The sequence below is a fragment of the Salvia splendens genome, chromosome 21 (genome assembly GCF_004379255.2).
Source record: "Salvia splendens isolate huo1 chromosome 21, SspV2, whole genome shotgun sequence".
Taxonomy (NCBI): domain Eukaryota; kingdom Viridiplantae; phylum Streptophyta; class Magnoliopsida; order Lamiales; family Lamiaceae; genus Salvia; species Salvia splendens.
Genome location: NC_056052.1, coordinates 7647090 through 7673458, shown reverse-complemented (window position 1 = coordinate 7673458; position 26369 = coordinate 7647090). Strand labels below are relative to the sequence as shown.

General features: G+C 37.1%; 1 protein-coding gene across 2 annotated transcripts; it reads left to right on the top strand.

Moving 5' to 3' along the window:
* The first annotated feature begins 17950 nt into the window (after positions 1–17950).
* On the top strand, positions 17951–25582 carry LOC121784736. Of its 2 annotated transcripts, none has more exons than XM_042182955.1 (12): positions 17951–18135; positions 18519–18619; positions 19124–19353; positions 20480–20647; positions 20791–21148; positions 21221–21364; positions 21744–21896; positions 21963–22079; positions 22429–22509; positions 22793–22942; positions 23337–25112; positions 25214–25582. In XM_042182955.1, the coding sequence occupies exons 1-12, from the start codon at positions 18102–18104 to the stop codon at positions 25289–25291; spliced, it is 3390 nt and encodes a 1129-aa protein (XP_042038889.1). In that variant the 5' UTR covers positions 17951–18101; the 3' UTR covers positions 25292–25582. The 2 variants fall into 2 exon arrangements, with proteins under 2 accessions (XP_042038889.1, XP_042038888.1); XM_042182954.1 differs by having other exon boundaries at positions 19067–19353.
* The last annotated feature ends 787 nt before the right edge of the window (positions 25583–26369 follow it).

The window sequence follows — 26369 nt, the reverse complement described above, 5'->3', positions numbered from 1 at the left end:
TAAGCCCCTGGCAGTCACCACTAATAGTAAACCTGTGGTGAATACTAACAATTGGAGTGGAGGTAATAAGGAGCCTAATCGTTTGGGTGGTGTTAGAGCTAGCACTAATCTATCACCCAAAGAAATGAATGAAAAAAGAGCTAGGAAGGAGTGTTTCTGGTGCACTGAAAAATTCACTCCTAATCATCAATGTTCTAAGAGGAAATTTTATGTTATACAACTGATTGAGCTGGGAGACACAGCAGAAAGTGAGGAACAAGCAGATTTGGCAGATGAAACAAGGGCTGGTGAAGAACCGGATCTCCAGCTGTCTTTACATGCTGTTTGGGGTAAGAATGGACCTCAACTGATGAGGATTAGGGGAATCTGTCAGAAAAAGGCTTTAAAGATCTTAATTGATACTGGGAGTACTCATAACTTCTTGAGTTCCAGAGTAGCTAAAAAGATTAAGTGTGAACTCACTGCAGTGAGCTCTAAGGCTGTAGAGGTTGCTAATGGACAACTACTGCAATGCAATCAGAAATGTAGTAGCCTTGAGTGGGAAATGCAGGGAGCAACATTTCAAGCTGAGGTCTATCTTATTCATTTAGAAACTTATGATTTGATATTGGGTGGTGCTTGGTTGTCTACCTTGGGTGAGATTACATGGGATTTCAACAAGCTGACTATGCAATTCAAATTATCTGGTGCGGTTGTGAAGTTGCAAGGAGAGCTATGGTCACCAAAATCTGATCAATTACATTGTTTACATATCTGCAACCTGCAAGAAAAAGATGAAAATGAAAGAAAGATCAGCCAGCTGATGCCTTCAATAGAAGAGGAAATTTCCTTCTGTTATGAGATCAGTACAGAGGAAATATGGCCAGAACTTAAACTGATATTGGATGAGAATGAAGCCATATTTGCAGAGCCAAGTTCATTACCACCACCGAGGGAGCAAGATCACAAAATCATTTTGAAAGAGGGGTCTAATGCTGTCAACATAAGGCCCTATAAATATGCTTCCAAACAGAAAGATATCATTGAAACTATGATTGATGAAATGCTGAAATCTGGAGTTATAAGGCATAGTGAGAGTTCCTTTGCTAGCCCTATTGTTTTAGTCAAGAAGAAGGACTCATCATGGCGCATGTGTGTGGATTATAGAGCTTTAAATGCTATCACGGTTAAGGATAAATATCCTATACCGGTTATTGAGGAGCTTTTGGATGAGTTGGGTGGGGCTACTTGGTTTTCTAAAATTGATCTACGGTCTGGCTATTGGCAAGTTCGAATGAGGCTGGAGGACATCCATAAAACAGCCTTCAAAACTCACTCCGGTCACTATGAATTTTTAGTGATGCCATTTGGATTAACAAATGCTCCGGCCACCTTTCAAAACTTGATGAATTCTGTCTTCAGAGAGCATTTGAGGAAATTTATTTTGGTTTTCTTTGATGACATCTTGATCTATAGCAAAAGTAAGGAAGACCATGAGTTTCACTTGAAGGCTGTGATGAACTTAATGAAGCAGCACAGCCTTCTAGCTAAGAAGTCTAAATGTAGTTTTGGGTGTAGAAGGGTGGAATACTTGGGACATGTCATTTCTGCTGATGGTGTTGCTACTGATGAAGCCAAGATAGCAGCGGTTAAGAATTGGCCAAGACCAAAAAAAGATTAAACATGTTAGAAGCTTCTTGGGTTTAACTGGATATTATAGGCGATTTGTATACAATTATGGAGTCATTGCTAAACCATTGATAGAGGTGACAAAAGGTGCTGCATTTAGTTGGCCTGAGGAAGCACAAGAAGCTTTTGATAAATTAAAAAGTGCTATGATATCTGCACCAGTTTTAGCTTTACCCGATTTCTCCAAGGAGTTTGTAGTTGAAACAGACGCATCTGGAGTGGGTATTGGTGCTGTACTAATGCAGGAGAAACATCCTATAGCTTTTATCAGCAAAGCCTTAACTCCTAAACATCAAGCCCTGTCTGTGTATGAAAAAGAACTCTTGGCTATCTTGATGGCAGTAAAAAAATGGTATTACTACCTGCAATGTAGGAGGTTTATAATCCTAACTGATCATCAGAGCCTCAAATATTTGGTTGAGCAGAAGTTGACAACTCCAACTCAACAAGCTTGGATGACAAAACTTATGCAATTCGATTATGAGATAAGGTACAAGAAAGGATGTGATAATGCAGTGGCTGATGCCTTATCTAGGGTGCCAGAATCTATGATATTTGCTCTAACTTCTCTTATAATTCCCTTGGAATTAATTGAGCAGATTAAGGAATCTTGGAAAGCAGATCAACAAATTCAATTAATTTTGAATGCAAAACAGACTGATACTACTTCTCACCCTAAATTTAGCTGGAAAAATGGTGAGTTAAGGAGAAATGGCAGACTTGTAGTTGGAAATGATGTATTCTTGAAGGCCAAAATTCTAACTATATTCCATGAGTCTGCAACAGCTGGCCATTCGGGTGTGTTGGGAACTTACAAGAGGATCTCTGCCTTGTGTTATTGGCCTAAGATGATGAAGGATGTTAAAGAATTTGTGAGGATGTGTGTGACTTGCCAAAGATATAAACCAAGCACTACTTCCCCGGCTGGATTACTTCAACCCCTGCCTATGCCTGCTGCAATTTTTACTGATATCACTATGGATTTCATAGAGGCTTTACCTACTTCGCATGGAAAAGACACTATATTTGTGGTGGTAGATCGGTTGAGTAAGTATGCTCATTTTATGGCTTTGTCCCATCCTTTTACAGCCAAGAAAGTAGCAGAAATATTCATGGATTTTGTTTTCAAATTACATGGCATGCCTGCTAAAATTGTGAGTGATCGAGGTGCTGTGTTTGTGGGAGCTTTCTGGAAGGAGTTTATGACTTTATTGGGTGTGGAATTGCTATATTCTACAGCCTATCACCCTGAGACCGATGGACAATCTGAGGTTGTTAATAGATGTTTACAATGTTATTTGAGATGCTCTATGGGAGAGAAACCACACTCTTGGGTTCAATGGCTGGGATTAGCCGAATATTGGTACAACACTACTTATCACTCGAGTATTCGGATGACTCCCTTTGAAGCATTATATGGATTTCCACCTCCTTTACATGTCCCATACCTACCTGGGGATTCAGATATTGAAGCTATAGACATTGCTTTGAGAGATAGAGAGGAGATGATTGTCATATTAAAGAAAAATATTGAGAAAGCTGCAGCAAGAATGAAGAAACAAGCTGATCTTCATCGTTTTGACAGAGAGTTTCAGATTGGTGATTGGGTTTGGCTGAAGCTTCAAGACTATAGGCAGAAATCTATTCGGGGCAAACACCACAAGTTCGAAGCTAAGTTTTTTGGACCATATCAGATCGTGGATAGAATGGGGAAGGTAGCTTATAAGCTGAATTTACCCTCATCAGCTGCTATACATGATGTCTTTCATGTTTCATTACTGAAGCCCGCTGCACCTCCTCTCGGGCCTATTTCAGATCTACCATCTACATCTCATATCAATGATGCTATACCACAAGCGATTCTGGATAGAAAAATGGTGAAGCGACACAATCAAGCGGCTACAAAATGGCTGATCCATTGGAAAGATAGATCCCCTGCCGATGCTTCTTGGGAATTCGCGGACGTGATCACCGAGCGTTTCCCTTGGTTCCTTGAGGACAAGGAACCTTAAGTCGGGGGTATTGTTGCATGCATGATCATTCATGCGTAAAATGCATGCAACACAAGATAGCGAGCTATAAAGGAAGTCGTTGGAAGTTGGGAGTTAAGTAGGAGTTAGTTGCTGTGTAACTAACTCAAGCCAGCTGGCAATCATCACGTGAGATATGACGTGTTGCAGCCAATAAGAGTCGAGCACGTGGATGTTAGTTAGTTAAGTGAGCTAAGATGAACAGTATAAGTAGAGGAGTTGCTTATTTCTTTCGGTTATGTCGAGTATAGTGTTGAATTGTAAATCGGAGCTTAGATCGTGGATCTAGTTCCTCCTCTTCGTTTGATTGTTTCTATCGTGTAAACTTCTTGTTGATTCAATAATACGATCCTCGATTGTTCATTCAAGAGTTGCTTTGCGTATTATCGCTGAGTTCGGCAATGCCGAACTAAGAGAGGGAGACCGAGAAGAAGTCACTGAGTTCGGCAGTGACGAGCTAAGATAGGAAGACCGCGAAGAAGTCACTGAGTTCGGCAGTGACGAGCTAAGATAGGAAGACCGCGAAGAAGTCACTGAGTTCGGCAGTGGCGAGCTAAAATAGGGAAGCTACGAGCTCGGATCGTAACATGCATCCATACATTACATACCACAATCTGCAATATACAAATGAATCGAAGCAAACTGAATTAAAGAATCAAACTTTTATTCACAAAATCAAATTAAGAACTTATCTGCGGGGTTAATCGGGGCTGCTTCGGTGGATGAAAAACGGATCTGCCGATCTGGACCGGCGGTGACCGGTCGATTTGGTGCAGGCGACGGAGCTTTAATCTCTGTAAATTTTGGGTGTTCTGTTTTGAGAAGATACAGTAGTTGATTCTTTTTCTTCTTCCCCTTTAATACTTTGAATCTTTGACTTTGAAATGGGAATGGAGAGTACAGTACGTGTATTTTGGAAAGGGAGCTTTGATTTGTTTATTATACAAATCCTTTTAATAATTGATGATTGTTTTTAGATAGTAGTGGGGGAGACGTGTAATACTTTTGTGAATGGGAGTATACTGTTAAAATAATTTTGAGAAAAATTTGTAATCTTATTGATAAAAATAATCGAAGCGCATGCATCTTATTTATTTACGTGGATATGAATGTATTTTATTTAATTCTCAAAAAAGGCTTTCTCCGCAAGCAAATTGACTTGGAGTGGAATAACCTAAGTTGAGAAAAATAAGCGAACGATGTGACTTTCTTTTAAATAAGGACAATGTCCTAACTATTTTTATCAATGAGAATGAAATGCGAATATGTTTATCATACCGTATTTTGGTTTTAACGTGCCTATCTGAAATGACTTTGCCATTTATTATATAAATCGAATTTGGATCCTTGTAGGGCCGCAAACCCTACTTGGATTAGTGTACACCTATGGTTAGCGTAAGGGTTGGCCAGTCTAGTGACTTGGTTTGTGGCCACATTCCAAGTCATGTATGAGCAGATATGGTAAACGTCTATAGGAAAATGACTACGCAGTCGTGATTTTGAATGATGAAATATTTTGGTGCGTCGGGCCTTTGAAAAGCTAAAACCCCGATGGTTACTTGACAATGACATGATAAATATAAATATTTTTAACTTGTTTTCGGCATAAGTCCACTGAGTATTTTATAGTACTCAGCCATGCATGTGTTTTCCTTATGTGCAGGTTGAGCGGCGAGGATATTGGGTGGTGTTGAGTCGAGCCTTAATCATTGTTGAATTTATTTTGAACTCCGAGGGGCGTCTTGTCTTCATACATGGCGTCACTCTTACCCTTGAATGCTTCCGCTGAAATATGGTTGTTTTTCTCTATTATGTTTTTGAACCCCTTTTCACTCTTGGATTATAAACCATGATAGTTGTTGACTTTGGATTTAAAACCTAAGCATTTACTCTAATTTTCCCTCGTTATTTGAATACTAATTATATTTGTCAAATTCTTTATTGAAACCCTAGAAAATTAACCTTTCTCAAAGTCCCATTAGTCGCGACCACCCACATTTATTAACCATAAAAAGGGCGGCCGTGACAAGTTTAGTCATTTTTGTACGATTATGCAGCATTTGATGCTGAAATCCATCGTACATCATGGCGTGGCTATGACTTTGACTCCTCAGTTCGATTCGCAAGCACAGTGTAAATTTTGAGTCATTTTGACTAAAGGTGTCTAAGGTTTACGGTTCTGGTGGTTAACCGCGAAATCATAACCGCCGGTTACGGTTTCGAACTGGAATCGTGAGAATTAACCCGAACCGAAACAATAGATTTTATAACTATGGTTCGGTTCAGGTTCAAAAATTTCTGAACCGAAACCGTGCCGGAACCTTCGGTTTTGGACGGTTCCAAACCGAAACCGCCGAAAACAGTGAAACCGAGTCAGAACCGCAAAAAACCTAAACTGGTGGTTCGGAACGTGAAAACAGTAAAAAAATCACCGGAAAACCGCCGGTTCGGAACCGGAACCGTAACCGTAACCGCGAAACACCCTCGCGGTTCGGTTCCGGTTCAGCAATTTCCTAAACCGGAACTACCGGTTCCGAACCTTAACCGCCGGTTCCGGAACCGTGGGCACCTCTTATTCTTACTGCATTACATAATCAAATACATTCCTCACACTAACCTTAAGTTGTTGAGTGTAGTGATTGATGACTGTTTCTGCAAATTGTTGTGGTGTTTGGAAAAGGCTAGTTAGGTAAAGTGGTGATAACAAGTAGTTGTTGACATACTCGTTGGAGCCCATGTTCACCACATACAAGCATTTCTTCAAATGCTCTCGGCCTTTTGTTTCATTTCCCAACAAACGGTTGATTTTCGAAATCGTCACTCCATGATTATGCAATTGTCTCTTCATACTTATCCTATTACCCTATAAAAAAAATACAAATTGTGGCGATGAGAATATAAATTATCACATTAACATTAATCCTAAATATACCATTTAATGAAAAGTCGAGACATATATTATTTAGATAAAAGATGAATTTACATAAATATAAAATATCCTAATATATATATATGGGATGTATTCATTTCCTTTTTGTATCTTTTGTTCTTTGTTCTTTTTAATCTCAGCCCCACGATTTTGTCATCCGCATGGTTAGATTGGTGCCACGTGTCATTTAATAATGCAGATTTTCAGTTGAATAATGCACACCGACTAATAATGCACCATTATAGTGTAATAATGAATATTTTCAATTGAATAATGCACACCGACTAATAATGCACCATTATAGTGTAATAATTCAGATCATCTGGACCGTTGATGAATGAGATCTAACGGCCCATATTAAGAAGAATAAAGGATCTAAGGGATGAATAGAAGAATAACGCTCCCCTATATTATATATATATATATATATATATATATAGGGATGTATTCATTTCCATTTTTATCTTTTGTTCTATTGTTCTTTTTAATCCTAGCCTCACGATTTGAAAATCCGATGGCCCAAAATCAAACTGATTTTGATTATTAAAATTATTAAATTAATAGGAAAATGTCATTTTTGGTATAGGATTAAGATTCAGTTATGGTAGTTTCCATGATTTCCTCCCTCAATCATCAGCCAAGATACGTTCTTCACGTTGAATACGTCTGCAATTTATATTTTCTCGTCACATCCCAATTTGTCGACGCCGTCTTCAATTTTATACGGACCCACGACATTAGATGCAACGAGCCTATGTTTATCTGATTGATTAGGCATTACGGGAAGGTCGATTTGATCGACAAAGCAGTCGAGGTTTTCCGCAAGATGGGAAAGTCGTATAACTGCGCGCACGACGCAGTCGTTCAACACAATTTTGAATGTTTTGGTCAACGGCGGGCGGATTTCTGATGCGACCGAGTTGTTCGCGAAGGGGCCGAAGATGGGATTCAGGTTGAATTCGGTTTCTTATAATGTAATGATCAAAATGTGGTTGGGGAATAATGATTGGGAGAAGGCGATGAAGGTGTTCGATGAAATGCTTGGGAGATAAGTGGAGCCTACAGTTGTGACTTACAATTCTCAAATTGGGTTCTTGAGCAAAAAGGGTGATGTGGATGAGGCGAAAACGTTGTTTGAGGATATGAGGGCGAAGGGAAGGCGAGGAAATGCAGTCACACACGCTGTACTGATTGAAGGTTTGTGCTCATTAGGTAGGTTCAACGACGCGAAGAAATTGATGTTCGATATGGAGTACCATGGATGCAAAGCCGAGCTTGTGAACTACGGCGTTTTGATGACTGATCTTTGCAAAAGAGGATTCATTGATGAAGCTTGTATTCAGAACCATTACCAAAGTCCACGAGTTTCAGTCATTCAACGAGGGTTTAGATATCATCTCGGCTAGGGAGTAGTTTTTACCGATTTACATAATGTACATATATTACTCCACGAGTTTCAGTCATTCAACGAGGGTTTAGATATCATCTCGGCTAGGGGAGTAGTTTTAACTGATTTACATAATGTACATATATTACTCAATAATGATTGTTTTAGTTTCTGTAATGTTTTAAGTCTAAAAAACGTTGTCCAAATACATGGGCTGCAGTAATTCATCTGGGGTTGCACATGCATGGCGCGTAGGTATATTTTTTTAACTGATATACATAATGTATATATTGTACAGTATAATGGGTAATTTAGTTTCTGTAATGCATTATTTGTGGTATGTAATGAACATTTATCCTGACCCGTTTAATTTAAGTTGTGCCGTGTTTCGATGTTTAGCGCACATTTCTTGTTTTCGCTAAGGGTTTAGCAAGCCTAGGGGCTAGGGTGTAGTATATTCTATGGCTAAAAAACGTTGTCCAAATACACGAGCTGCAGTAATTGGTCTGGGGTTGCACATGCATAGCGCGTAGGTATTTTTTGTAACTGATATACATAATGTACATATTGTATAGTATAATGCGTAGTTTAGTATTTGTAATGCATTATTTGTGATATGTAATGAACATTTATCCTGACTCGTTTAATTTAAGTTGTGTCGTGTTTCGATGTTTGGCGCACATTTCTTGTTTTCCCTAAGGCCATGTTTGGTTGGCGGAAAAGTAAAATTGGCAAGGAAAATGATTCCTGGGAAAATGAATCCCGGGAATATGATTTCTAATAACTTTACTTTCCCGTGTTTGGAAAATATCAAGACTTGAAATTATATATTTGATTTAAACACTAAACTAAAAATATACTTATCATTTTTTATTTATAAAAAATAATAATACATATTATTTAATAAATTATTAATTACAAATGATAATAATTATATTATTTTATTTATTATTACGATGGATAGTTTAAATATGGATTATACATCATAATATATAATAATATAATAATAAATAAGATTATTATAATTAGTATTATTATCATTATATTTACTTAATTTTTAATTGAATAAATTTTATAATTTAAAATTTCACTACAATTTTATTGTTAATTACTAATTTATAAATTAATAATTATTATATTATTATTTAATTATAATTATATTTAATTATTTAATAAATTATTATTATTATTATTATTATTATGATAATAAAATAAAAAATAAATATTAATAATATAGTTATAATTATGATAATTTGAATTATAGTTATTTATTATCTTGAAATTAAGTATGGTTTATACTTTTAAATTATTTATAAAACATTGTAATAAATAATAACGATGACGACGATGATGATGATGATGATGATGATGATGATGATGATGATGATGATGATGATGATGATGATGATGATGATGATGATGATGATGATGATGATGATGATGATGATGATGATGATGATGGATGATGATGATGATGATGATGATGATAATGATGATATGATAATAATAATAATAATAATAATAATAATAATAATAATAATAATAATAATAATAATAATAATAATAATAATAATAATAATAATAATAATAATAAATTGTACTATATTGCATTAAATATGTAAGAATCCTAAAACTGAGAAAAAGAATACCTAAGAAAAGTTAGGATTCAGAATCCTGGAAAGTTGTACTAACTTTCCTTGTTTCAGGATATTGATTACTTTCCCAGTTTGATTAAAAACAGAAACAAACACAGGAATTTAAAATTTAAGGAATCAGATTACTTTCCCAGACAAAATCCTGGCAACCAAACATGGCCTAAGGGTTTACCAAGCCTAGGGGCTAGGGTGTAGTATGTTTTAAGGCTAAAAAACGTTGTCCAAATACACGAGCTGCAATAATTGGTCTGGGGTTGCACATGCATAGCGCGTAGGTATTTTTTGTAACTGATATACATAATGTACATATTGTATAGTATTATGCGTAGTTTAGTTTCTGTAATTCATTATTTGTGATATGTAATGAACATTTATCCTGACCCGTTTAATTTAAGTTGTGTCGTGTTTCGATGTTCGGGGCACGTTTCTTATTTTCCCTAAGGGTTTACCAAGCCTAGGGGCTAGGGTGTAGTATGTTTTAATGCTAAAAAACGTTGTCCAAATACACGAGTTGCAGTAATTGGTCTGGGGTTGCACATGCATGGCGCGTATGTATATTTTTTTAACTGATATACATAATGTACATATTATACAGTATAATGGGTAGTTTAGTTTCTGTAATGCATTATTTGTGGAATGTAAGTTGTGCCGTGTTTCGATGTTTGGCGCACGTTTCTTGTTTTCCCTAAGGGTTTAGCAAGCCTAGGGGCTTAGGTGTAGTATGTTCTAAGGCTAAAAAATGTTGTCCAAATACACGAGTTGCAGTAATTCATCTGGGGTTGCACATGCATAGCACGTATGTATTTTTTTAACTGATATACATAATGTACATCTTGTATAGTATAATGCGTAGTTTAGTTTCTGTAATGCATTATTTGTGATATGTAATGAACATTTATCCTGACCCGTTCAATTTAAGTTGTGCCGTGTTTCGATGTTTGGCGCACGTTTCTTGTTTTCCCTAAGGGTTTATTGTTTTCCCTAAGGGTTTACCAAGCCTAGGGGCTAGGGTGTAGTATGTTTTAAGGCTAAAAAACGTTATCCAAATACACGAGCTGCAGTAATTGGTCTGGGGTTGCACATGCATGGCGCGTAGGTATATTTTTTTAACTGATATACATAATGTACATATTATACAGTATAATGGGTAGTTTAGTTTCTGTAATGCTTTATTTGTGGTATGTAATGAACATTTATCCTGACCCGTTTAATTTAAGTTGTGCCGTGTTTCGATGTTTGGCGCACGTTTCTTGTTTTCCCTAAGGGTTTAGCAAGCCTAGGGGCTTGGGTGTAGTATATTCTAAGGCTAAAAAACGTTGTCCATATACACGAGCTGCATTAATTGGTCTGGGGTTGCACATGCACAGCGCGTAGGTATTTTTTGTAACTGATGTACATAATGTACATATTGTATAGTATAATGCGTAGTAAAGTTTATGTAATGCATTATATGTGATATGTAATGAACATTTATACTGACCCGTTTAATTTAAGTTGTGCCGTGTTTCGATGTTTGGAACACGTTTCTTATTTTCCCTAAGGGTTTAGCAAGCCTAGGGGCTAGGGTGTAGTATGTTCTAAGTCTAAAAAACGTTGTCCAAATACACGAGCTGCAGTAATTCATCCGGAGTTGCACATGCATAACGCGTTGGTATTTTTTTTAACTGATATACATAATGTACATATTGTATAGTATAATGTGTAGTTTAGTTTCTGTAATGCATTATTTGTGATATGTAATGAACATTTATCCTGACCCATTTAATTTAAGTTGTGCCATGTTTCGATATTTGGCGCGTGTTTCTTGTTTTCCCTAAGGGTTTAGCAAGCCTATGGGCTAGGGTGTAGTATGTACATAATAATGCAAAATACTTGACAAACAATGCATCCCAGAACATAAATAGTGTAAATTTTTAATTGATTGATGCGCACATTGATAATTAACTGAGTTAATTTCGAATGTAAAAAAGAACTTAAAAAACTATAACCACACGGCTCATAATGACAAAAACAACAACTCACCGATACACACAATAATTCTAATAATGCCTAATACATTGGAAATAATGACAACTATTTGATACTTAATACACAACCTCAATCAACTAATGCGCACACTCCTGATAATGACAAAAGCAGCAATTCACCAATATACACAATAATTATCATAATGCATACTATATTGCAAATAATGACAACTGCTTCATACCTAATGCACAGCCTCAAACAAATAATGCACATACTATATTGCAGAATAATGGCAAATACTTGATTCATAATGCATAGTCCCAAAATCAGTTTCTTATAGCAAAACGCACATAACAAGTTGTTAAAAATACCACGCCACAAGGTGGCTGCGTTCACTTTCCATCATGTGTCTACTAAAAAATGTACAGTTTAAATAATCACTCCAGCTATCAATTAACCCATCAACCTCCATCACCCAAGCCGAAACTCTCACTCACTCCAGCCCATAATTCATGACCCACTGCTCGAAGTTGAACTTGGCCGGTCTCTCTCTCCAATACCTCGTGGCTTTAGACTGGTTTGTGCCACCTCTGGTGTTGTGCGCACAAGTAAGGAGCGTCTTTGCAAACTTGATTCTAAACATCTCTAAGCTTTTTGTCCCTTTTCCGCTCAGCCCGCACTCTCAATCCTTCTCCTTCTCCCCGTTACGTCTCCATATGGCGCATGACGTACACCCCTGTCTCCATTATTACGACGTTGTTCCTCCATGGCATTGTCACCACATAAAACATCATAAATTTATTAATAAAAACAGAATAAAACATGATATGAGCTTTATAATACATAATACTAATGACATCATGCATTTATTCATTAAGATAATGCGCACTTTGAATCGTCACTGGGTTGATTAACCAATATAAACAATACCTCTCATAATGCCTAATATACTCCAAATAATGACAATTACCTGCTACTAATGCACATATGTAATATTCACTGAGTTGATTAACTCATATACAAAATACCTCTTATAATGCATAATATACTCCAAATAATGATAATTAGCTGCTACATAATGCACTGCCTAAACCAAATAACGCACATATGTAATCTTCACTGAGTTGATTAACCCAAATACAAAATACCTCTCATAATGCATAATATACTCCAAATAATGACAATTACATACTACATAATGCCTGCCTAAACCAAATACTGCACATATGTAATCTTCACTGAGTTGATTAACCCAAATACAAAATACCCCTCATAATGCATAATATACTCCGAATAATGACAATTACATACTACATAATGCACTGCCTAAACCAAATACTGCACATATGTAATCTTCACTGTGTTGATTAACCCATATACACAATACCTCTAATAATGCATAATATACTGAAGATAATGACAATTAACAGGAACATAATGCATTGCCTAAACCAAATAATGCACATACGTATCTTCCAATAACCACAAATTCCCACAACAGCAAAAGTACCGGGTACATAATGCAAAATATTAAACAAATAATGCATCCCAATACATCAATAATGTAAATTTTAGATTATCTAATGCGCACAAAACAGTCATGCAATTACCCTTCCAGCCATTAACCAGAAATGAAGATGAATGCACACTGCAAGCCTAACTGATGTCGAACAACTGAAGCAATTATACACTCATTTTATACACTCAATCAACTGACGCAATTAGACACGCAGTTATACCTGCAGCTTGTGTAGGTTGAGAGCGCGACGAACGACCTCGTTTAGTCATTGTGAATCTGTCATAACAAAAAGAAATAAGATATCCGAATCCATCATTTTAAACCCAAAACAATGTCTGCGCTTCGGAGACAGAGAAAACCCTGACCAAAACAACTACTAATTTATGAATGTCGAAAGTCGCAAACTAGTCGATGTTCAAATCTTTACTTTTCGTGTCTAAAAATTCATGAATTCGGCTTCTAGTCGGCCTTTTTCACACATACCTTGTCGACTTGGTGAATACGACAGCACGGTGTTGGCGGTTTGGGTTCGATATTTGCACTGGTGGAGGGTGGGTGACGGGATCTAGGAGAGTGATATCAAATTTTTCGTCGACTTCCGACTGATAAAACGGCTACTGTGTGAAAAAAGGGGCGGCTAGGGTTTGCTGATTAATGGAAGATGGGGAGAGGGAAAGGCGGAAGAGTGGAGATGAAGTTAGAGAGTGTTGAATGAGAGAGAATTAGTCGATGGAAGGGTTGAATTCATCAGATTGCTTAAATTTCAGACTTTCCATATTCTGGCGGTTCCAATTTTCGTTTCTTTACTAAATTGCCCTTATAATGCACAAAATCAGCCTTATAATGCAACGCGGGTTTAATTAACAAGCATCCATTCGGACCGTTGATGAATCAGATCTAACGTTTCATATTTAAAAGAATAAAAGATCTAAGCGATGAATAGGAGAATAAGGCTATATATATATATATATATATATATATATATATATATATATATATAGGGTTTTGATCTATGCAAAACCGGATTTAAATACAGAAACGCAGAACAATATCATAATTAGGGCACTTTTAGGTCATAATTAGGTAATTTGTAGGTCATGCTAACAAAGCATGACCTAAAACGATCTTAGTATGACATTAAATCCAAATATTATAATATGACCTACAATTGCTTAATTATGACCTTCCGTGTTTTGGTTAATTATTGACCATTAGATCATCTAATCCTAGGGCTGAGATTTGGTCTGCATTTCTGGATTTAAACACATACTTATTTTGATCATCTCCCTATATATATATATATATATATATATATTCTATTTCAGAATATAGATTCTCGACTAATTTATTCTCTGGGAAAAAACATTGATTTAGATTAAGAATTAATCATGAGTAGGAGTATTAATTAACACAATCCATGAGGCAAGCTAATAAATTTGTAGGGAAAATTTTATTTACGGCAATTAACACAAACTATACCTAGGCATGCATATGAATTAAACAATTGCATCCATATATAATGGGTTAGTAGCCAAAAAAGTACACCATCTTTTGGTTAGTTCAAGTTTTTATCAAAATTTAAATATGTTCAAAAAGTACACCAACTTTAAACTTGTACTACTACATTTACCACGATTAAATTTTCTGGCAAAATTAATCCTATATAGCAACCGAGATTTCTTAGTCATCTTACCATCGATTCCGCGTAGTTTATAGGACAGAACTTATAATATTGTTAAAATATACACCAATTTTGAATGCAACTTTTGGATGATTTTGTTTGTAGCACCTAAAATAAACATGAAGTTTGAATTTGGTAAAAAAATAAACGAACTGAAAATATTATTAAATATTAATATTGGAATTAGTCGAGAAACATAATCGAAAAGATGAACACGTTTTGAGGCGAAAAGAATTGTATTGCTTTCTTGAGAAACTATCAAAACGAGCTATTAATCACAACTGACTCTAATCCTTTCACATATTATATAAAACCCGAAAGAAAGAGCTCAACAAACATAACTGCATAAAGCTAAACAAACTATTCAAACTCTGTTACAATCCAACGGCTAGTTGAATCGACGACTGAGATTTAATCTCAGATATGGCTCGCCCGATCCTACGGCTCATGAAGCTTTGGAGCAGTAAGCTTGTTTCACTTCGTTTCTTCAACATTTCTCAGCAATCAGTATGCATCAATTACAATCCTCCAGCTTGAATATTATTTGCTGAGTAGTCAATCTTTCTTACACATTCCAACCAACTTCAAACATAGCTCAAACTTTTCCTTTGGCAATGTCTTGGTAAGCATATCGGCCGAATTCTCCAAAGTGTCTACTTTGAACACTTTCACCCTTTCTCTTTCTATTTCCTCTCTAATGAAATGCAAGCGCACGTCTATGTGCTTGCTTCTTTCATGAAAAACATGGTTCTTGGCTAAGCTTATTGCGCTGTTATTGTCACAGCCAATAGCCATTGCATCTTGGACCACACCAAAATCTACTGCTATCCCCTTGAGCCAAAATGATTCTTTCACAGCTGCTATCAAAGCCATATATTCTGCCTCCGTCGTAGACAAGGCAACCACACTCTGCAAGCTTGATTTCCAGCTCACTGCACCTCCATATAAGGTGAAGATGTAGCCTGATTGGGACTTCCTATTATCAATGTTCCCTGCACAGTCACTGTCACAATATCTAGGGGTGGCAAATCGTGCGTGTCGGGTCGTTATCGTGTCGACACGATAACGACACGAACACGATAACAACAAACACGAACACGACCCGTTAAGAAAACCTCAAACACGAACACGAACACGACACGAAACCCTCAGACACGAACACGACACGAACCAATTCGGGTCAACACGACACGATAACAACACGTACATGAGATGACACGATAACGACTCGATAACAACACGACCTGATAACGGTTAAACCTATTAAAAATGAAAATAATAAGAATTAATAATATTAAAATATTATTTCTTAACGGATAACACGAACACGACATGGACACAACACGAACACGTATTGTTAACGGATAACACGAACCCGACACGAACACGACACGAACACGACACGAAATTTTCGTGTCCTTAACGGGTCGACCCGATAAGGACACGAACCCAATAAGCTCTGACCCAAACCCATTATTTTCGTGCCGGTTCGTGTCGTGTTATCGTGTCGTGTCAAAAATTGCCAGCCCTAACAATATCCCACCAATGCATCTCCCTTTACCACCTCACTCCCTCTGAACAGAATTCCAATATTCCCAGCTCCATTTAAGTATTTCAGAATCCATTTCAGAGCTAGCCAGTGTTCTTTACCATGATCACTCATGAATCTGCTAGTGACACTGATAGCTTGAGCATCATCTAGCCTTGAGCTTATCATTGCGTACATTACACTGCCCACAATATTAGCATAAGGGATTTTTTGCATTTCAAGCTTCTCTTGCTCAGTTTTTGGCATCCGCTCAACAGACAACCTGAAGTGCTGAGCCAGAGGGGTTACTGTTGGCCTTGAGTCTTGCACTTTGAACCTTTTTACCGGCCTTGATATATAGTCTGACTGATTCAACCATATCTCCTTCTTGGATCGGTTCCTGACTATATTCATGCCCAAAATTCTCTTGGCATTTCCCAGATCCTTCATGTCAAATGCAAACCTTAGATCATCTTTTATTTCCTGAATCACTTTCTTGCAAAAACCAGCAACTAGCATATCATCAACATATAAGAGTAAGTAAACTACCACAAGACCTCATTTCTTCTTGATATAAACGCATTCATCATACTTTGATCTAGTGAAGCCATTCCTCATAATATGATCATCAAACTTGATCTAGTGAAGCCATATCTCAAACTAACGTACAATCGACGATTCTAAAAAAGTAGTATCGGAGTGGGTTCCACAACCCGAGATAATTTGGTTTGAGCCTTGTGTGACCAAGGAGTCGAGCCCTAGATGACTCATGTTCGAGTGGAGCTAGGATAACTCAAGTTCGGGTCGGACCCGTAATGTCTCAATGAGTCGACTACGTTCACGATATGATCTCGGTTTGATTACTTTGAAGCCTTTTGAGAGTGATCCAAAAATAAATCCACGCGGACGAGCTTGGCAAAAGCGAACAATACCAAACTACTCATTATACAGTCGACGATCCTAATACTTTCGACAATACTCGAAACTTTATGAGTTCATACAAGATAAATAAGAACCCAACCCAACCCAACCCAGTCCAACTTTATTTAATTGAACACACTTGGTGCACTTTGGTCCCCTACTTAATAAATGAAATTTTAATTATGTAATTTTGTAATTTTTAATTACTAAGTAATTTTTTAAGGGATATTGACACCTAATATCATGGAACTTAAAAAAAGTTGGATTTTTCCCACGAACTTTGAAATTAACAAATAATATCACGAACTTTACCCCGAGTTTGTTATTTCCCACCAATGAAAAAATTCCGACAAATAATATCATGTTTTTTCGTAATTTCTCGACAATAACTTCGAGAGTTTCAAGATTTTCAATCTTTGAGAATAGTTTTTTTTAAGCACATCCTCCAAATTTGTGCTTCAATCTATTAATATAGCAAAACAAAATTTTATTTGTGAGAAATAACAAATTAAGGGTAAAATTTGTGATATTATTTGTCAATTTCAAAGTTCTTGGAAAAAAATCAAATTTTTTGAAAGTTCATGATATTAGATGTCAGTATCTTTTTTTTTTAATTTAATTGAATTACTAATGAGAAAGAAAAAAAAAAAGGAATACTCAACGATGAATCGAATCCTGAAATTTCCTATGTTGAGCAAGCTTCGATTACTTGTTCACTGAGAAAAGGAGAACAAGTCATGGCGAATGCATAAACACATGGAAGGCTACTACTTCTACTAGTATCAAAACCCTAGCAGCAGGAGTGAGCTCTTTCAATGGCTGCGCCGACCTCCGCCGCTGCAAATTTGAGTAAATATTCCACTTCAATTACTTTAAACTGTTATCTACTTGAATTATTCAATTCATGCCTGTGAAAATATTGGTTTGGAGGATAAAAATTTAAGCTAATTCATTGCTCTAATTCAACATGATGTAGTATTTGTTTATTTATTTATTAATTTATTAATTTTCTGCTTGTTTGATTGGTTCAGGGTTTAGCAAAACGGATTGACATTTAGATGCTCTTATGCTTATTGATTTGGTTAATGCTAAATAGGTTTAATAAAGTAAACTTATTGGATATATTTGTTAGTGATTGCATTTTACATAAACTTGTATCCATTTTACATAATAGATGCATATATTATCAGCTGTGTATTTAGTGGTTAATCAATCATCATGTGCTTTTGTAGCCATCAGTCTTTCTGAGAAAGTTAGCAATGTAATTTCTGGCTGCCCGCAAGACTACAATGCCTGGCGATCGTTGATTTCGGAGCTTGAAACTGCATCTCCGGTAAGTATATATATGTGCCTGCTGTTAATAAGTTTTTTGTTGTGATGATTTTCGTTAAATGTGCTTGCCTCTGCATTTATTTTCAAATTTTAAACAGTATCACTAAACTCTTATATCCAATTAGTAGAATCCTCAAGTGCTTGGTGCTTAAACAATTAATCTTGGATATACTTCAAATATATGTACTCTTATCATCCTTGTTTGTTCTCCTTTCTCACTGACGGCCATTCTGTTTAGGTCCTTAATAAGCAGTTCGTGCGAGATGTTAGATAACACCCACTGAAAGTTATGTAATATGTTATTGAGAATCAGTAACTTAAGTGTTTTACAAAAGTTTGATATCATAATATACACAAGGACATGTTTGTGTTGATGATTCGGTTAGGATATGCATAAACATGATTCGGTTGGTGAATGCACTAGAATTTACCTATTTCTGAATTGCAGGGAACATATTATCAATACTATGTCCTGCCCCAGTTAACAAATGAGTTTGAACTGCAGGAGGATATAAATACTATTTCCCTTGCATATGAATCCTTTTTGTCAAGATTCCCATTGTGTCATTGGCATTTGGAGAAATATGCTTATCAGAAGGCAAAGTTTTGCAACTCTCAAGAAGCTGTTGATATTTATGAGCGAGCAGTGGAAGTGGCAATGTATTCAGTCGGTTTCTGGTCTGATTATTTCACATTTGCTGCAGCTTGTTTTGAATCCCCTGGGGATATTCGGCGGTACTATCAATGAATCTGTCCATTTATAGGCACTTCCTTAGATAATAATATATGCTTGAATGTTTTTCTTTTTGGAGCTAAATTGTCTATTGTTTTTATTTGGGAAATTTATTGGCCAATGAACTTTGATGAGCTGCAGGCTGCAATTTTTTATGAGAAAACTGATATACATGAGTAGGTTATTGTTAGAACCCAGATATTATTCCTTAAGTAAGATTTTGTGTGTGTTGGCATTAGGGATAAACTTCAATGAATTAGTGCTACTTCTATCTGTGGACCTTTACCGTAGGGAATTCTATGAAAATGTATATAATACCAAAATTTGGATTAATGACATCAATCTTTGTAACTTATACTCCCTCCGCCCCATAATAGATGTCACACTTTCCTTTTTAGTTTGTCCCACAAAAGATGTTGCATTTTCCTTTTTGAAAAAAGCTTCTTCTCACATTAATATAAATATATTATTTTCTCTCTCCACCTAACACACAAAACAACATCTCCTAAAATCTCGTGCCATTCGGCCATTCCTCAAGTGTGCCATCTATTATGGGATGGAGGGAGTAGTATATAGGAGAGGGATCAAATTATTCCCCTTCTTATCATGAGTCCATGGGTCTCCTTTTTATTTTTGGATTGGACGTATAAAAGTGTTGTATCCGCCGTATAATTTTCTGAACTAAAAAAAATGAAATTTTCATGTGTTTGAATCCTCATGGAGGTGGCGATTTTTTTGTGGTTTTGAGTTCAATAAATTATACTACAATGGAATTAGTAATTTTATACTCACAGGTCAGTAACAAGGAGGCTAAGGACTCACGATAAGAAGGGGACTTATAATAACCAACCCATATATAAATATATTGATGTCTCATGGCAAGAATTCGAATGCTGGAAAACTATGTATATGTTCTTGGACTGTCTGGAGTTAATGTTGTCTCTCATAGATACCAAGTCAATCAAGCTAGTTGATGTTACCAAACATTCAAGTTTTCCCTTAAATGAGTAACTTTCCTGTGTCAGTGAAGCTCTTTTCTGATACTGGTTTGTGCTGCCGAATGATTGAAATACTGGGGATCCTATTGTAGGATCCTAATAGTACTCAATATGTAGTTCATTTTGGCAGATTGTTTGAAAGAGCCATCTCATTTGTTGGAAAGGATTACTTTTGCCATGTCCTATGGGACAAGTACATGAAATATGAATTCAGTCAGGAGGGGTGGAGCTTTCTTGCACAAAGTTACATCTGGGCATTGAGGTTTCCGACAAAGAAGCTGCAGTTGTATTATGACAAGTAAGTCATTCTCATTCTCCAACTTATCTAAAATGAGGGGTATGCTTTTCAGTGCCCCCTGCCCTCAATAGTTTCTCTAATATCACAACTATGACTTACCCTATTTATTTCTGTCATTCACATTTTTTCACCCTGTACTCCAGCTTCAAGCATTTTGTTGCGAATTTGGAAGAGGAGATTGGATATGAAAAAAATGACAGCATAGTAGATCAAATATCTGTTCCTTGTGCTGCAATGGAATTATCTAAGGATGAAATTGCTCTTGTCATCAAGGATATGCTAGATTCTTCCAATAGAACCCTCAAATCCAAAGCGCTGGATAGATATAGATATATTGGTGAAGAATTCTATCTGGAAGCATGCCGCATGGATGGTAAAGTAAAACGTTTTGAGTCAAGGATCCAAAGGCGTTTTTTTGATGTTACTCCTCTCGATGATGACCAATTAATTAATTGGCATCTATACCTGGATTTCATTGAGAAGGAAGACAATTTGGACCGGGCAAGTTTTTAACAGTTATCATGCTTCTCTATAGATTTACCATATTGTATTAAAATGTCTATATATGTTCAGACCATGAAACTCTATGAAAGATGCTTGATTCCTTGTGCCCGTTACCCTGAATTCTGGATACGATATGTGGAGTTCCTGGAATCAAAAGGAGGACGTGAGCTGGCTATTTCTGCCCTAGCCCGGGCCACTCAAATATTTTTAAAGGTTCAGTTCTCCCTCATTTGTGGTTAAGTTAGTCAATTTCTGGATACAGTCAAACTGTCTTATTATGCATGGTTCCTCTGCTGGCTTGGTGCGAGAAGGGGTATCAGAGATCCGAAAATCTTCTTGATAGTATAAGCCGAAATTGGTATGGTTTGGAAATATGCGTACAATGTTTAGTGCTATGTATAACTGGCTTTTCTGCATTTAACCTTATTCAAATTTGGCTTTTCCTAAATTATTAGTATTTCTTTCCTTTACCTTCTTTTTATCTACATGTGAAATATCTGAGTTTAACATCTAATTTGTCTTATCTCTAAAGAAAGAACTTTTACGTTTTTGTTTTAGAGAATTTGATTTCTGATTTGTTAATATGGTGCAGACTGTACCAGAAATTCATTTATTTGATGCAAGGTTTAAGGAGCACATAGGAGACGCCCATGGTGCTCGTGCTGCATTAGCTCTTTGTGATCCAAAAACTGATTCCAATTTCATTGAAAGCATTGCTGCACAAGCTAACCTGGAAAGACGTCTGGTATGTTGCATATTTCCAGCACTTGGTTGAGGAACTTAGTGCTAAAGGCATGGTTTGAACTTTTAGGGGAACTTTGCAGCAGCTTCTGCCACATATGAGAAAGCACTTAAAAAACCAAGGGAGAAGCAGAAGCCACGCCTTCTTCCCACTCTGTATTTGCACTTTTCCCGCCTTACATTCTTGGTATGAAACATGACTTAAGTAATTCCAGTATCAGAAGAACTTAGTTCTATAGTGTTCGTGCTGTCGCAAGTTGCAAAAGAAATGAATGGTGAGAAAGCAATCAGTTGAGAGTGTTCACAGTTAGCCCCCACTTTTTTGACTTGGAAAACATATCTACCATAGGTGTGCATACCGTATAGTGCAGTGAAAAAATTATCATTTGTCTTGGCTTCTTGGGTGCCAGAGATGTTGTGCACACTATTTTAGAGTATTCTTCTATGGTCTTCGTTTAATTTCTCTTGTCATGATATATTATGTCGCTCGTTCCTGATTCCATAAGTTTTTCTAACTAAACCTAACTGGCTGATAGACAACAGGTAGCACTGCTGCTTGTAGAGATGTATTAATTGAAGGTATACAACAGGTGCCTCATTGCAGATCCCTTTTAGAGGTACTATTATTGTTTCTATTAATTTTTTATTGGATAAGGTAATTGAAGACTAGCATACGATCGTGGGTGTTCTTTTCTTCCTTTGGTCATTAAATAGAAAAAGTGATCTCCATTCTACACAGATCTAAAATAGGTGAACAATGTTTCCAGATTTACATTACAAAGTATGAGTTATCCCCTTTTCTCCTCTAGATTTACTTGTCTATAGCATAGTTTTTGTGTTTTATATACAAAACCAACAAGGGTTAAAGGTCAACAATAAATTGTTATTTCTCATTTGCAGGAATTAGTAAAATTTGCAATGATTCATGAAGGAGCAAGCCATCTCAACATCATAAATTCAGTCATAGCAGATGCAATTTCACCCGGATTAGATGAAAATGAAGGTTTGGATGCCAAAGATCGAGAGAACCTGTCATGCTTGTTTTTAGAGGTCGTTTTTCCATCATCACTCGGTATCATTATGCTGACACTTTGTCACTATGTGATCATTCTTGCATTATTTGAGTCAGCCATTTTACGGAGTATGATGTTTATAAATGGATATGTTTTCTTGTATTTTCCTCAAGTTTTATCGATGATCTGTGTTAAGCAGGCAACTTGTATATGAACTTAAATGGCTGGGTGATATTGTTTGACTAATACCGAGAAGCATATTTACTGAATCCATGACTCTGTCAATTATAAACTTTAGCATACTCGAACAGAATTTTCTATATCTCTGCTAGACCTGATTATTGTTCTTCTGATGCTGCATTGATGCCTAATATTCGATTCTTGTTCTTCTGATGCTGCATTGATGCCTAATATTCGTATACGGGTTTCAGTTTGTCAATCTTTGCGGGACTTTGCATGATATAAAAGAGGCATGGAATCGTCACGTCAAATTATTCCCCCAGTCGCTAAGGTTAAAGACGCTGTCTAAGCACCCTGCACCGGGCAGTTACCCAATAGGTTCGACCAGGGATAAAAAAGGGAAGTATGACCACCATGTGCTTAGCCGGCCATCCACAAACCGTTGCAACCAACTTCATGGGGAAGAACAGTTACCTGAATCTCCCGTACCTCTTGTGGACCAAAGCAGCAACACCAAGGAAAAACTGCAACTGCTGTCGACCAAAGAAGTTTTGTCTAATGTTGATGAATCTCGAGACAGTGAACCAGCTACAGTTTCCTGCCAGTCTAGAGAAGACAGACTGGGGCCTATGGTTGTTGCTGCTGAATTTTCTGACCATGCTACGGGGAATGCTTTAACTGTGTGTGATTCAGGCCGGGATTTCTCGTCCCAATCTAGAGGAGACGTACCAGGGCCAATGGATGTTAGTGCTGAATTAGGTATGCAGTCTAAAGAAGATGAGGTTGGGAAGTCAATAGACACAACTGAATCAATTGAAGCATGCCAATCTAGTTTACCCAATGTTCAACCAGAGTTGGATCATGAGCTCAACCAGTCGAAGTTTCCAGCTTCGTCAGACCATAATTCATTGAAGTCTCAGGAAAAGGAATCTCGGGAGTTGATCCCCATGACTTGTGACGAGTATGAGACTAGTCCGAAGAGCATTCATTCAGTCGACTCTCTCAAAGTCCATGGTGAATCTGAACGAGATGGATCAGTGAGCCTTCAGAATAATGCACCAAGGGAAGTGCATCATCCAGGGGAGCCTTCTAGCACCCGCGGTGACTCAGCTGAAATAGATCACGTGGTCCAAGCTCCCGAACATGCATCGTCATGGTTCCAAGAGCAAAACCAAGCTCAAGATCGGGAGCTTAAGTTACAACAATCTCCCTTCATTGGTCGCCATAAATTAGTAAAAAATCAAGGTAGTGGAAGACGCAGCCAGTCGGAAGTAGGGGCGGTTGCGGATGATAAAGCAACTGAACAAGATGAGCCTGTCACAAATCAACACAACGCTCAGAAGTTTCCTGCTAGACAACAGCGTAGCCAGTCGGAGGATAGAGCAACTGATCTGGACCAGCAAATGGATACCTTGACATCTCCTACTTCGATCAGTATGTCTGGAGGACAGCAACCGGTTTCTTATGCTCAGCAAAACATGAATCCGGCTGCTCCAACGACTCAGCAACAATGGCAAGAACAACAGAGCTTGGCCATGAACCAGATGATGTTGCAGTATCATTACCAGCAGCAGCAATTACTGCAACAGCAGTATCAGCAGCAGCTGCAAATGCAGCATCCCTACTATCAGATGCAGCAACAGTATCTAACCCAGCAGCCATATCAAGTGCAGCCGTCTCTACAGCAGCAACAGTCACAGATACAGCAAGGTTGCGAGCCTCATCTGAATCCTCAGCAGGCACATGATACCCAATACCAACAACCTCAGGGCGCCACTTACCAAGTTCAGCAACTGGCGTATCAACAGCACTTGTCGCAGGAGCAACAGCAGCTTCTTTGGCAGCAGCAGTACCAGCAGTATCAGCTTCTGCAACACCAGCAGCAGCAACAGCAGCAAGGGTCTATGAATACGCAAGGACACAATGTGCATCACGATCCACCAAGGCAGCCGGACGAACAACTGCACAAATATCACCAACCCCATCCACAACATAAATTCACTCAACATATGAACCAAAATCGACAGGTATATTCTGTCACATTTTCCGTTGGCGATATCATTGTTGGCGCGTTATGTATTCAAATCCACCCCGACCTGAGTCACATCTGTCTTTACATTTACTGCAGGGTACACCAGATTATGCAGCAGTCAGACCTTCTTCGTCTCCACGTGTTGGTGCTCGATCACCACAAGTTTCACAATAGTTTCAGAGTGCTGGTCGATCGGATTCTCCTTATACGTTGTGCAGCAACCTACCTCAGTGATAAACATGGATATTGTAATATTGAGTATACTAGTGACCGTGTGATTTTTGATGATCGAAACAAAACGTTATCATATTTTGATCTAAGTTTTGTTTTGGTAGGGCTAAGTTTTTAAGTATTAGTACTATCTTATGAATAATCTTAACGTAAACCTATTTCACACAATCTTCTTTGAAAAATCGTGTATGCAATACATGATTGGATTCCAATAAAATCTCTTATTTGTGAGAATGTGATAGTACTTGCAGTGCATTTATAAATAACACATGCAATATAAATTCAGAGATTATAGGTGTGCAATGTTTGTGTTTTCATTTTCTCACAAACAAGGGGATTTTATTTGAACTCAACCTAATAGGTAGGGATGAATTTTTGTATGAACATCATTACCTTTAATAAATTGTATGAACATTTTCACTTCTACAAACAAAGAATCATTCATAAAAATTAGTAATCTTATTTTAATGGTAAATTTCTTTTTCTATTACTTACTCAATCCCACAATAATTGTCACTCTTATTATGGGCACGAGTTTTAAAAAATTGTAAAGAAAATTTGGTTGGAAAAGTTAGTGGAATGTGAGACCTACTTTTTTATATTGGTTTTATAATAAAATGTGAGTGAAGTGAGTTAGTGGAATGTGGGACCTACTTACCATTTATGGTAAAAAATGAAGTACGACAATTATTGTGGGACGCACCGAAATGGAAAAGAGTGACAATTATTGTGGGACGGAGGGAGTATTATGTTTGTCTTAGAGCACCCACAACCGTGCTCTTGCCAACGAGCACGGATGTGGGCCCGGCGCCACTATTTATGTCTGCTCTTAGGCAAGAGCACAACACCCACAGCTGTGCTCTTCCGCAAGGACGAGCACAAGGGTCCCACCATTCTATTATTCAATTTAAATAAAAACATTTCCATAATATTAAAATTCATTAAAAAACTAAAATATTATTACAAATTACAAATAAAATAAAAAAGACATAATTAAAATCCTAAAAATAAAAAGTTACAT